Raw genomic sequence first — 13088 nt, 5'->3', positions numbered from 1 at the left:
AATTCCAAACACAGCCACTATGCAATTTAAGGCGTTGTGCTTGTTAGTAAGTGCAAAGGCTGTAACATGGACCATGGTCTCTTCAAAGCTCTTTAAAGAGGGAAAACCAATATAATTTAGGGAGTTGTAGAAAATGTTAATTATTACTGTTTCTACTGAATAGACAGAGCCTGTAAGCGCTTATATCGCTGTCTGTGACCATGTGTCACATCACCAGGACATAGACATAAATGTACTGTCCCATCACCACCACTCACCTTGTTAGGCTGGCCTATCACAGGGTTCTTGCCACAGCGCTGGTTGATGATATCACGGATAAGATGTTTCTGTCCATTGTATGTGGTCAGGATGCTGATACGATTGGCAGGATATCCAAGCAGGCGCATGTACATAAACAAGGCTACGGCATACTCTGCCTCAGCAAGATTCTGCACGGTGACAAGTACATTAGTAAGCATCCTCAATCAGAAAACTATAGAAATGATCCAAAAATATCAAAGTGCAGTGAAATTCATTTCATCCAGCGTGGAAGTATATCCTTACAATAGCGTTACATACACCTTATAGACTAACACATTTTATATCAACAGGTGACCGCATACCTGGTAAAAATAGGGGTTGGGCTCAGACTCCCCTACGCCATTGAAATCTTCAACGTTTATAAGTTGGAAGTCATAGAGGAATCCGGCATTAGCGGCTATGAACTCCGGCAGCAGCTGCACATGAGGAAGGTTCCCCAAACTCTTGTAGCGCCAGTTGTACAGATTGCACAGACTAGAATAGAAGGAAAAGAAGACGAGGTTGTGTGTCACATGAGGTCATGTAATCCAATGGCTGGATTAAGGTTTATTTTAAAAAAAAAATATATATAATAATAATAATAATAATTAATAATAAATAAATATATATATATATATATATATATATATATATATATAAAATTTGACCTTGCTCTGGCTCTTCCTTGGGCATCGAGGTCCACAGTTGGCACGCCTAGCCTGACAAACCGCGTGAAGAGGGACTGCTCCATGTTTGAGTATTTCTGGAAGGCCATGTTCTTGATCACAGGTGGCAATTGGTGATGGTCTCCAATCATGATCCATCGCTTCAGCCGACTGAAGCCATCTTCTGGGTTCTACAGAGGGGGAACAAAGGAACATGGAAGCCAATGGACACATTCAGCATGTGCACTGGGAGTTTTCATGACATGGAAGCGAAATGTAGAAGAAAAATCAGTTGTGAACAAGTCCTGAGACATTATTAGATTATTGGAGTCACAACCAAACACGGGTGGGTGACTGGTGACATCAGGAAGAGGCACCTGGGGTTGTTAGAAGCAAGTCAGACAGCCCCGAGAATATTGTACAGCCACGATGGACAGATTATCATGTGAACCTCCAAATGACAAATACAATTGGGACTTTAGGTTTTCTGACTTACTGATAGCATATACCAGAACACAGAGGCTTCGGCCACCGTCATGAGGTCAATAAGTGAATGGGGTACACAGGACACCACAGTGAAAGCTCAGTAACAAGACACCAACACTTCGCTCTGTCTGTGAACACTTCAGGTTAACCTCAGGATATCTAGCGCAGCATATTTAGCAATGCTGAAGTGCCTGTGTATAGACTTTCTGGTCAACTGTTATTATAGCAAAGTTCAAGAGGTCAGAGGCTCCTATATTGTACCTGCAGGAGGAGGGGGATGAAGGTCTCAATTTCTAGAATCTGAGCAGCTTCTTCCATCAGGATGTTATCATACTGCAGAGAGAAGACAGGAACCAAGAGTCAGCAAGATCGGAGAGAACTTCAAGGTGACCGTCTGCAGACGTCGTACAGAACAGTCTGAAGCTGCAAAAACATCTGGACCAATAACAAAATAAGGCATTTCTGTTGCTACTGCAGGTAACAATGCCAAACAAGTCTGGGTGAGATTACCTTAAAACACCTCACACAAAATCTTTGGCTGGCTTATCATCGCGTCTTAGAAGACCTGTTACGTTAATGACAGCAGCCGCACAGAAAGTAATAGATCTTTTATATACAGTGCACCCATCTGGGGAGCTTCAATATACAAGTATGTTATGGGTGTCACTGTTTTAGGAATACTCTCTGTGGACAGTGTATGGAAGGTCCAACAAAAGATCATACCAGATGACAAGATGTCCTGCAGCTGACCTCCAGAGATCACCACTAATCTGGAGCATTTATTTCCCCTGTGAGTATGGGTACAATAAGAAAGTCACATCATACAATTCGAGTCATGCCAGTGGCATCTCCATAACAGAGCACTGAAGTGGGAGTTATGGGAATAGACCAGCAAACAGTTCTTGGAACTTCCCTTAACTCTTACAAACTTCAAAGAAGGGGTGAGGCCAAGTCACCGCTGACTTCTGTCTGAGAACACTGGTGTACTAGGGCGGGTGTCACATCACTTCTAGATTGATGTGGTTCTCAGAAGATCAGTACCTAATCAACAAGTCACCACCCACTTCTAATATACCTGTTTCGGTAAATATCTGAATTCCCATTGAAAAGACAAATGTGGAACATCTTTTCTTATAACTCTGCTTGGTGCCGAGTCTCAGGTATTCCTCCTAGAAAACTATGACTAAATTGACAACTGAGTGTTACCATTGGGCAGGGGGCGGGGGTCCCAACACAAGAGGAGACTGTCTAAGCAGTGCGGATTGTGAAACTGTGTAGGGACACACCCCTCTGACATGGAGAATGGTAACACCCAATAGTAAATTTATTCATACATTTCTAGGAGGAATAAGCAGGTACAGCACAATGCAGATTTATAGGAGGAGACATCCCAAAATGGTTGTCACGTGGGAATACCAGTATTTACTAAAACATATATGTCAGAGAGTACTGGCACGTTTACCTTTGTGTTGACACTACCCTTTGTGGATGTCCGTTGCTCTCACCCTATCAAGGATGAGAGCAACGTACTTTAACAGTGATAGAGTTATGGACACAGTCAGAGCCACCTCTACCTGTGTCCGTTCCCACAGAATCTATTGTAAACATGATGAACGCTCTCTCTGTAACATTTGTTTACTTTTGTAACAAGAACAATCCTGCATGTGTGACTTTTTCCTCCATCATGTGTTTTTTTTTTTAACATGAGAGTGAATGCAGATGGACACCAGACAGAGGGGGGTAATGTCGATCGTGGATGAGACCACCGGCCATTAATAACGATAGTGTAAACCCACCCTTAGAGGTTAACGTAAAAGGAGAGGAACTGCTGGGTCCTCTAAATAAAAGGAGATTATGAACAAGGATCCGTCATCAAGTAGAAAATGCTAAGTAAAATATATCATTCGCTTCTTGCCATTCCCCTGGACAATTTGGTGTTTTTCTTTTCCTAATCCGACCACTCATTTTTTCATGTCAAATTTACCTTGAAACCTAGATCCACGAGGTCATGACGTTTTAGAGCTGCGTGGGTACAAGTCATGGCAATGATCTTGGCCTCTTTTACAAGGAGATACTTTGAACGATCCAGCCCGCTGCGCAGCAACTCAAAGGCCCGGAATTCCTGAAGAGGTAGAAAGGGAAGCTTAGGTCATCGTAGCCTGCCTGTCCTTAAGTAGTATATCTGTATCATTTGTGAACTACATGATGAATCGTGGGCCAAAACAGAATTTCTAGAGTCAGTTTTGCTGGAGTCTGTCACAAATGTTACATCTTTTAAGTCTAACCCTTCTGTCCTGAGATGTTATTTCATCTCACACCCTTCATTTCGGGTGTCCACATAGCCCTACAAGCCCTCAATACTGACACAATCATCTAACACTACAAGCGTAAACCTTTCCTACATAGAAGCATTACACTATACTACAGATGTGACAGTGGAGCACAGCAGACCAGATGACATTACATAGCATGTGCTCATTCTTGGACAATACCCACCTCCAGCTGAGTAAATATTTTTTTAATATGCCGGAAACATCCTTCAGCGATCTCCATGTCCTCCTGATAGGACTGTCCTTTGAATATAGGTTGGGGTGCATTGGAGAAGTATTGGTGGAAAGGGAAGAATTTTGCAATGTCGCCGACTTCTGGGGCTTGAGAGGACTTGGTTTTCACCTTGCTCTGGTAAGCCTCCCATCGTGACATTATCTGCAGGGAAGACATAAAGCAAAATTTACACAAATTAATTTAGTTTAGAAACGGATTATCAATCCTGCCTTACAGAGGTGGTCTTATCTTCTCTAGTGGAATCTACATAAATCAACGGCTGCCTATGTGCTTGCTTCTCTCTGCTCAGGTTCCTACAGGGGATGAGGGGTCCTGAATATTATACCTCCTTCTACAACAATAGGACATACACCAGGAGTTGTCTTCAAACATCTCAAACTATAACTTATGACAACATTATATAGATGTCATACAAGCGTCTTCCCACCCCTCTATTAGGAGATGGGAAGGGCAATGAACCAAAAGCACCTATCATCCCAATCATCTCTCCCACAATGATGGATTTTATGGTATCACAATATGGCGGTTGTATGTTTATATGGAACTAAATAAGACCCCACGGAAATACAGAACCTTAGTGAACATGATTTACCTGGTACAAAAAGAAGTGTCCAGCTGTCTCACACGTATAGGACACATCTCCAGGAACCCCCAGACTCTCTTGTAGACGTCCCACTTCATTCAGTAACTCCAGTCTACGTGCCAGCACATAATTCACTCGCCCATACCTAGAAAGGTTAGCATATACATACGCTTCTATTAGGTTGCATTCCTCAAAAACAGACAAATCAGTCCATTTTTAATAACAGATTACCCCCTGGGTAAGAGTCTGCAAATTTGCTGTCATTCAGGAGAGCAATAATTGCCTCTTTAGTGCCTCCTAATGGTTACCTACAATAACCAGCACTAAAGAGGAAACCTCTGACCTACTGGATGGAAGCGAAGCTGCAGACTACAAAAGTCACAGAATAATAAGTATCCAGAATCTATAACTGGAGAGAATCGGAAGGGAGACTATTTGGCCCAATAGTCTGGAAAATGCATGCCTGACTGACCATATGCAATCGAAATTGTTAAAATGATTCAGATATGACTTTTATTGATATGCAGCGTAACAAGTCTTCTTCTTCCTTAGGTCTCACCTGCTGAAGTCCTTCTCCGTCTCCAGCTCCTCCTCTCCGTGCCCCAGACGCAGGAGGTGCCTCTCGTCAATATCTAGGGCCATAATCTTCTCAAACAGCTGGTTGAGCGCCTGCGGATTGATGGGGACAGGAGGAGAGAGGTATTTACAGTCGGCATGTTGATGTTCTAGGAAAAAGGGGGGATGGGGCCGGGTGGGCAAGAACCGCCACGAAGAACAGGTCTTCAAGTAATTAGGTACCAGGCAACAGATGGCACCGGGCAGAAGATAAACATCTACGTGGAATGTATGCAAAGATGGGGAATGAAGAAAGAGCTCTCCTATTAGCTTGTAGGACTGAAGGATAATCTGCAAGGAGAAATAATGTGACTTAAGAACCTTGGAGAATAACTATTTGGTAACTTATATCGTGTAATGAGGTTATCTGGGGCTTTCTTTCTGCTACTTTTGTGTGTATTACTGCATATGTTTAGAGGTAAGGAGGGGAAGACTGGCAGATTGAAGGTCCTGAGACGCTTGGACAAGTGCTGCAGTACTTCACTGTATGAGAGGCACAGTCCTGTATATAGTATAGTGTCTGCATCCAGCATTGCAACTCAGCTCCATTCACTTGAATGGGACTGATAAAAGCCCACCACTCCTTCAGTCCACAGCTGATTGTCTGACCCCCTCCCATCTGACATTATTGTTCTGCATGTGTTTTTTTTTTTCTTGCAGGTTTCACTGCCAGATTTGCAACAGATTTCACTCTATCCATTGGAAAAGATGAAATATGTGATGTAAATCTGCAGCATAAATCTCATAAACCTTGATGCTACTGTAATACGTTGTGAATTTTCTGCATACAGTTCCAGGACAGAAAGTCTGTGTGAACCTTCTCTAAGGGTACAGTATAGTTATACACTTCGCGGCATCACAAGGCCCGGTGCTGTGCAGGCTCTTCTACAATATCTTCCACTATTACTATTACTGACCCTGCGGTCTACATACTAAAGGTAAGTGTGGAATAGCCTTTCTAAAGCCTATGCAAGCATGTGATTAGTTAAAAATGACTTTTTCCCAGTGATAGAGCCCCTTTAATTAGATTAATGCTTTATTATAACTAAATATCAGTATATTATGTCTATCTGATACTGAGGTCAACTCTGAGGTGCCAGTGCCATTACCATCGGGATCATTCTGAAGTCTTAGAGATCACACACCTACACCAACACTGGGGTGCACAAATATGCTGCAATGTGGGACATCAGTCCTTTTAAAGAGAGTGCAAAAAATCTTGGTTGACGTGGCAGTCCCTGCATTTTCAGTGCCTTATTCAACCATTGGTGACTACACGGAGGTAGATGCCATAGACGCCATCACTGACTCTGAAGTGGGTGATTTCGGAGCAGCATTCCTGCAAGAAAAAGCCCGGTCTCTCTCTGCTTTTACCCTTTGAACTGACATGCAGCCGGTCAGCAGATGAGGACCCTGCCGGTAAATAACCCGCTGTGCTTACATCCCATGTGGGGGCAATGGAGGATACAGATATTAGTTACAGCAATGCTCTTCCTCTATATAAAGACAACTAAGCAGAATTTGTCTCTGTCTAACAGGTAAAATCTAAAACTTTATATGTTGAGCCCAGTCTCAGAGTGAACCCATCTTTACAGGGCATTGGTGCTAACTCCTAACTTTTGGCGCTTGCCATAGCCCATGGACTCTTTATTGTTCTAGAGCTAAATCTTGTAGAGTAATGTAGTGCTCAGACATGTATACATGGCAACTAATGCCACATCTTTATATACGCGATACAAATATAAGAAAAGCATTGAGAAATGTCCTAACATGGGGGCTACAGATACCACTGAACTCTTGTAGAACTATTTATTCCTCTTATGGGCAGAGACGCGAGCAGATAATACATGACTATGTCTATTATTGGGGCGGGGGAGGAGAGCTGCTTTGTGGGTTGGGACATGACAACAACAACATTATACTAACCAGTGTTATTCAAGATACCATAGAAAGACGGGATCTACACAAACAGGGAGGGAATCGAGTAACGTGGTAGGATCAGATGACTAAAGATACTTCACAATACAGAGCACTGGACTCCAAGGCACAAGCAAGAAGGATTGCCATACAGCATTATAGTAACACACGGGGCTGTGCCGATATAAAGTATCCAAGTGACCTACACCCACAAGATTTTCCAAATGCCACAATTGATAAACATAAAAACTTTGCAACATAAAGCACTGATAAGGATAAGACGAGAATTGCAGGGTTTTATAAATTATTATAACTGTATGGCATCTATGCGGGGGTGGATTTGGCCATAATGTAGTCTGCCCCACAGCAGCACCTGAAAACACAAATAGGTGGTGATTTCTGTAAAGAGGACAGACAAGCGAAAAAACAAAACAAAAAAGGACTGTACCTGGTTAGAATGAGTGACAATGAGAGTCCTCTGTTCAGGGAAATTGTGATACAGATTGGATATAATCTGTACCGCCACATCGGTTTTGCCTGTCCCGGGAGGTCCAACAACCTTAGAAGAAGTGAAAAGATTAAAACATCCCATAAATTAACTTAAAGATGTACAGTATGTACCTGCAAACTGCAATAGTCTCACAAAGGATATAGGTTTTGTTCATGTTAGCATTAATATAGTGGAAACTCCAAAAAATTTGGGTGGTCATCTCAAAGAACTGTCATTGCTCATAGTAGACGGTGTATTCATACATTAGCATCGTATAGGTTTACTATATTTGTTTCTATATGTCACCCCATACATGCACCAGACATCTAAAGCTGTTCTATAACTCCCCCTAATGGCACAACGTGAAATACATCAGTAGTAATGAGTTTTCTGTACCCTACAAGAGCCAGAGCGCTGGAAGAACACCTGTGATACACGTCCTAGTGAAGGAAAACAGAGCAAACAGCTGGAGCTATAATCCCAGCGTGAGACTACACAGAGCAGGGGCACGGCTCAAAGCTACTGGACTGACACTCTTTAACCCCTTCCTCGTCCCAAAGTACAAGAGCATCTGGTAAGCAGGAAGCAAAGTATAAGTTATGTTTATTTTTTCATATCTATTTCCTAAAAGGCTTGTACTATGGTGCCAGATACATAGTAAATATTTTTATGCATATAAATATAAGAATAAGAAGTGAACTATATATATATATATATATATATATATATATATATATATATATATATATGTAATTTATTTATTATTTATTTTTATTTATTTAGATTTATCTGTTTACAACTTAAATTCTCAAATGTTTTTATTTTGTTTAGTTTTTTACTTATTTATTTGATAAACTTTCCTATCGAAGTAAAACTGCTACTTGAACCTGGGATCTCTTTTATCAATGCATCTACAATGCAGTATACGACATGAGAGGCCACTGAATGGCAGAGCCGAGGACCCCATAATCTCATCATTCCTGCAGTTAGCACCAGGTCCTGTCTACGTAATACAGATGGGATCCGGGAAGCCATGTATCAGGAATAGCTCCTGTGCCGTACCACTATGGTGCTGAACCTTCACTCTATGCTCAGCGCGATGCAATAGTACATTAGTCCCAGTTATAGGAGGAATATGGCCTCTTAGTATACAATGCAGAGCTTCTGCAGTTCCCAGGACATCCACAGATAACAAGACTGCTGGGCCAGAAGGAAGAGTCATGGCGTCTTCCATGACGTCATACAGCAATCATGGCGATAATAAACCATGCTTGCCTTCTCTCTGGTGAGTTTGGCTATCACTAGAAGTAGGCTCCCTGCTCCTGCACGATCTCTACCAACTCCGCAAGGACGTACAGGCATGTATGCTCACTGTCTGGATGTATAAAGTCAATCTAAACAGCAATGGATGATGGTCAGCAAGTGGTTAAAGAGACTCTGTTACTAGGAGATTTTATATGACACCAGTCCCCGTGCGATGTAGGGGACATTAGACCTTTTACTTTAACAAGCAGGTTTTAGAGGTGGAAGTGCAGTGGTGTTGTCAGAGCATCCAAGGGGTACCAAGGTGTGAAATACAGAGACTCTGGCACACACACTTGAGTCATATTTACTTATTTAGGAAACTGCTCTTTCAAGAAAATTTTACATGTATAGGACAATCTATGGTGCGCAGAGAATCGGCGGTTACCCGTACGGTGAAAATCTGGTCAGAGGAAAGTGTCGAGTCTCTAAGGGACTGTTTCAATATAACTTTATGGGAAGTGTTTCAAGACTCATTTCCAGAGGACATTGAGGGACTCACACACTGCATAACAGACTACATTAATTTCTGCGTGGACAGCACGGTACCAACTGGAAAGGTGAGGTGTTTCTCCAATAACAAACCATGGATCAACTCTGAGATTAAAACCCTCCTCAAGGAAAAAAAGAGAATTTTTAGGTCTGGGAACAAAAATGGCCTGGGGGCGGTGCAGAAACAGCTAAGACAATTGATCAGAGAAGGGAAAGCCAACTACAGGCGGAAGATGGAACTACAGATGGGGGAGGGTAGAATCTCGGAGGTGTAGGACAGCCTTAAGGCAATTTCAGGACACAAGAAAAAAATAACAGGGCATCGAACAGTAGGGGACAGGAAGTGGCTTAATGAGCTTAATCTATCCTTCAATAGATTCGACTCCAAGCCAATGCTCCCTCCACTTGCATGTCAGCCAACCCCCCTCTCCTCACACACCAAGACCCAACCCCCACTGAACTGCGGTCAACTGCAATCTGAATATCTGATTCTGCAGGAGTCTCTAGCAGACAAAGCGGGAGGACCTGATGGTATAAGCGCAAGAGTTCTTAAAATGTGCAGTGACCAGCTAGGTGGCATTATTACGCGCATGTACAATATGAGTCTAAAGCTGGGAGTGGTACCTCAACTGTGGAAAACATCTTGCGTGGTACCAGTCCCAAAGAAACCCAACCCGATGGGCTACAATGACTACCGACCCGTAGCACTGACATCCCACCTGATGAAGGTCCTAGAGAGACTGGTCCTGACACACCTACGCCCCCTAGTGAGCTCCGCTATGGACCCCCTCCAGTTTGCCTATCGGCCGGGCATTGGGGTAGATGACGCCATCATCCACCTTCTTCACAGAGCTCTCTCTCACCTGGAGAAACCCGGGAACACTGTGAGAATAATGTTCTTTGATTTCTCCAGTGCGTTCAACACCATTCAGCCAGAGCTACTGAGGGAGAAGCTGAACCTTGGTGGAGTGGACCATCACCTGTCCAACTGGATACTAGACTACCTGACAAACCGCCCTCAGTATGTGAGAGCCCGGGACTGTGTGTCTGACACTGTGATCTGTAGTACGGGGGCACCACAAGGTACAGTTCTTGCCCCATTTCTCTTCACACTGTACACTGCTGACTTCAGGCACAACTCATCCAGCTGTTACTTACAGAAGTACTCCGATGACTCTGCTATAGTAGACCTTATCACTGATGGTGACGATAGAGAATACAGAGACTTAAATCGGGATTTTGTTGAATGGTGCCAGCAGAACCACCTCAGGATTAATGCTGGGAAGACCAAGGATATGGTGGTGGACTTTAGTGAACGGAGAGGTGCTCCGACCCCGGTGGAGATCCAGGGGACATGCATTGAGATAGTCAGGACCTATAACTATCTGGGTGTGCTCCTCAATAATAAACTAGACTGGGCTGATCACCTGGAGGCGCTGCACAGAAAGGGCCACAGCAGGCTCTACCTGCTCAGGAGGCTGAGGGCCTTCGGAGTCCAGGGGACACTTCTTAGGGCCTTCTTCAACTCTGTGGTTGCCTTAGCCATCTTTTTCGGTGTGGCCTGCTGGGGGAGCAGTATATCAACCAGGGACAGAAATAGACTTGACAGGCTGATCAGGAGGGCCAGCTCTGTCTTGGGGAGCCCCTTGGACCCAGTACAGGTGGTGGGTGACAGAAGGATACTGTCTGTGGTGACCTCCATGCGGGAGAACAAATCCCACCGTCTGCTTCACCCCAAGTGTGAGAAGGAGCGCTATCGCAGGTCCTTCCTTCCAACCGCGACCAGGCTGTATAATCTACATCAGACCAAGCGAAGATCACTCCGCACAGAGAACTAATGATTATGAGGTCTTCCTCTTTCTCTTCCGTTTTTCCTTAGCTGCTATGGGCTCCTAGTATATCTTCTCTTCTCAGCATATGTGTGTCTACTTCTGTAATATATTACTTTGTATTATCCTGTACCTGTATTACTATGCTGCTGAAACATGCTGAAATTTCCCCAATGTGGGACTATTAAAAGGATTATCTTATCTTAAAGGTATGCTGGCGCTCATCAGGTATAATGTTCCATATACTGCACTGTGGCTGGTTTGATATCAGGTTTCCTGTTATTGAACTGTGCACAAGTTGTATATCTGTGTCTATAATATACAGCAAATATTGCTTCTTACCATAGTAAGCCCAGGCTGCATCCCTGCACGAATCGCTTCCGTCTGTGTTGCAGTGAACTGGATGGTATTCCTGGACAGAGAACATATTGAGCATCTTACACATCAATTGCTTCATGCACAATAAATCTAGCAGTCAGAACTTGCCTCTAGCATTACTGAACAATACTTCTATATGTTATATGCTTTATGATAAGCATGGACTCTTATGGCTATCATTCTCATCTACCCATTAGGGCAATTCATGCAGATAAGGACTATATGGATATATGAGATATTACCGCTTAGGCTGGTTGTATGGGTAGGGACCACGGTTGGGAATAACATGGGGTTCCACAATCAGTGTGGCCGGCTCATCTTGTGTGGTTCCTTCATCGCTGTCTTCTTTTCGTTTTTTCCCCTTCCCTCCGTAGACAGGAAACGTAATCCTAGGGTAAAGCAAGTTACAATAAAATAATGGGACATGCAAGGCTTACACCAGCAGGCCTAGAGTTATACAAACACCAGTAATGTTACCTGAAAGGGGCCTTGTGCAGGGAGGGGTCTTCCACAGTGACCTTCACCTGATACCCTGGAAAGCAAGCCTTCAGGTGGTCCAGGCTCAAAAACGTGTCATTGAAATCCAACGTTGGGATCTGATTTGGCATTTTTGTGTAGTGAGCACTGCCCGGATCACCATAGCCCAATATAATATCATGAAGCCAGTCAGGGACCACACAATCAGTGTTCATGAGCTTCCTGATGGTCTCCAACACCGCCTGGAAAAGAAACAATTGGATTAAAGCAGGAAATGGATTTTACTGTAGGTTACAGGACATGTATTTTCTGTATGAACCAATAGTTCCAGACTCCTGGCACGTAATAGGAATCTGTAAGCAAAACTGCTGACATGACTATATAGATATGGTGAGTGCGGTGGGGTCACGATTATGCAGGTTGCTTGACTATTATATCCACATGCTGTGGTTTTGAGTGCCCAGGAGGGGGCCCCTTAATGTGCAGTGTCCTGGGGCCGCTGCCTTAAATGACCACTCTAGTATCCAAGGGACTGCAAAGACAGTCACACAGAGGGAGGGGGCTGGGATGTGTATAGTGCACATAGCTATGGTCACTGCATTTAAAGGGGTCACCTCTAGGGCACTTGTGATCGGGGCATTAAACGTGGATTTCTCGGTCATACGACCTGCCTACCCTCAACACGTATGCTTTCTCTGCTCTCCATGTCCTCTACATAGAGTTGTCAGCAGTTTGAGGGGTCAAAACAGTGGAAAGAATCCCTTCTAAAGGAAACAAGTTTACTTACAGATCAGTGGGGGTCCGACCTGCTCAAATCCATCCTGATCATTCTCCTGATCCATAGACGAGTCTGATCAGTCACACCCCCACTGATGTGCATGTTATCCTCTATCCTATGGAAAGCCTAGTGATGTGTCCAGAGACATTACTATGTTCTTGTCATGAGCATTTATGCCTATTTTAGCTGTATGAGGCTACCTAAGTATAATGTATTGTTTATAGTACTTGCC

At 43.6% G+C, this 13088-nt stretch overlaps 1 protein-coding gene across 1 annotated transcript in view; it reads right to left on the bottom strand.

Annotated features, from left to right (window-relative positions):
• AQR (aquarius intron-binding spliceosomal factor) overlaps positions 1-13088 on the bottom strand; it is a 79027-nt gene that overhangs the window by 14487 nt on the left and 51452 nt on the right. Inside the window, exons 20-31 of the mRNA XM_075282958.1 lie at positions 12079-12320; positions 11844-11990; positions 11566-11635; positions 7559-7669; positions 5138-5247; positions 4588-4723; positions 3927-4136; positions 3415-3552; positions 1692-1763; positions 948-1135; positions 603-774; positions 258-428 (exon numbers count right to left, since the gene is read on the bottom strand). Coding sequence (XP_075139059.1) covers positions 258-428; positions 603-774; positions 948-1135; positions 1692-1763; positions 3415-3552; positions 3927-4136; positions 4588-4723; positions 5138-5247; positions 7559-7669; positions 11566-11635; positions 11844-11990; positions 12079-12320 — 1767 coding nt within the window. The remainder of the gene's footprint in view (positions 1-257; positions 429-602; positions 775-947; positions 1136-1691; positions 1764-3414; positions 3553-3926; positions 4137-4587; positions 4724-5137; positions 5248-7558; positions 7670-11565; positions 11636-11843; positions 11991-12078; positions 12321-13088) is intronic.

This window comes from Leptodactylus fuscus, chromosome 7 (assembly GCF_031893055.1).
Source record: "Leptodactylus fuscus isolate aLepFus1 chromosome 7, aLepFus1.hap2, whole genome shotgun sequence".
Lineage (NCBI taxonomy): Eukaryota > Metazoa > Chordata > Amphibia > Anura > Leptodactylidae > Leptodactylus > Leptodactylus fuscus.
The sequence above is the reverse complement of the archived record's forward strand: the minus strand, read 5'-3'. Positions and strand labels throughout refer to the sequence as shown.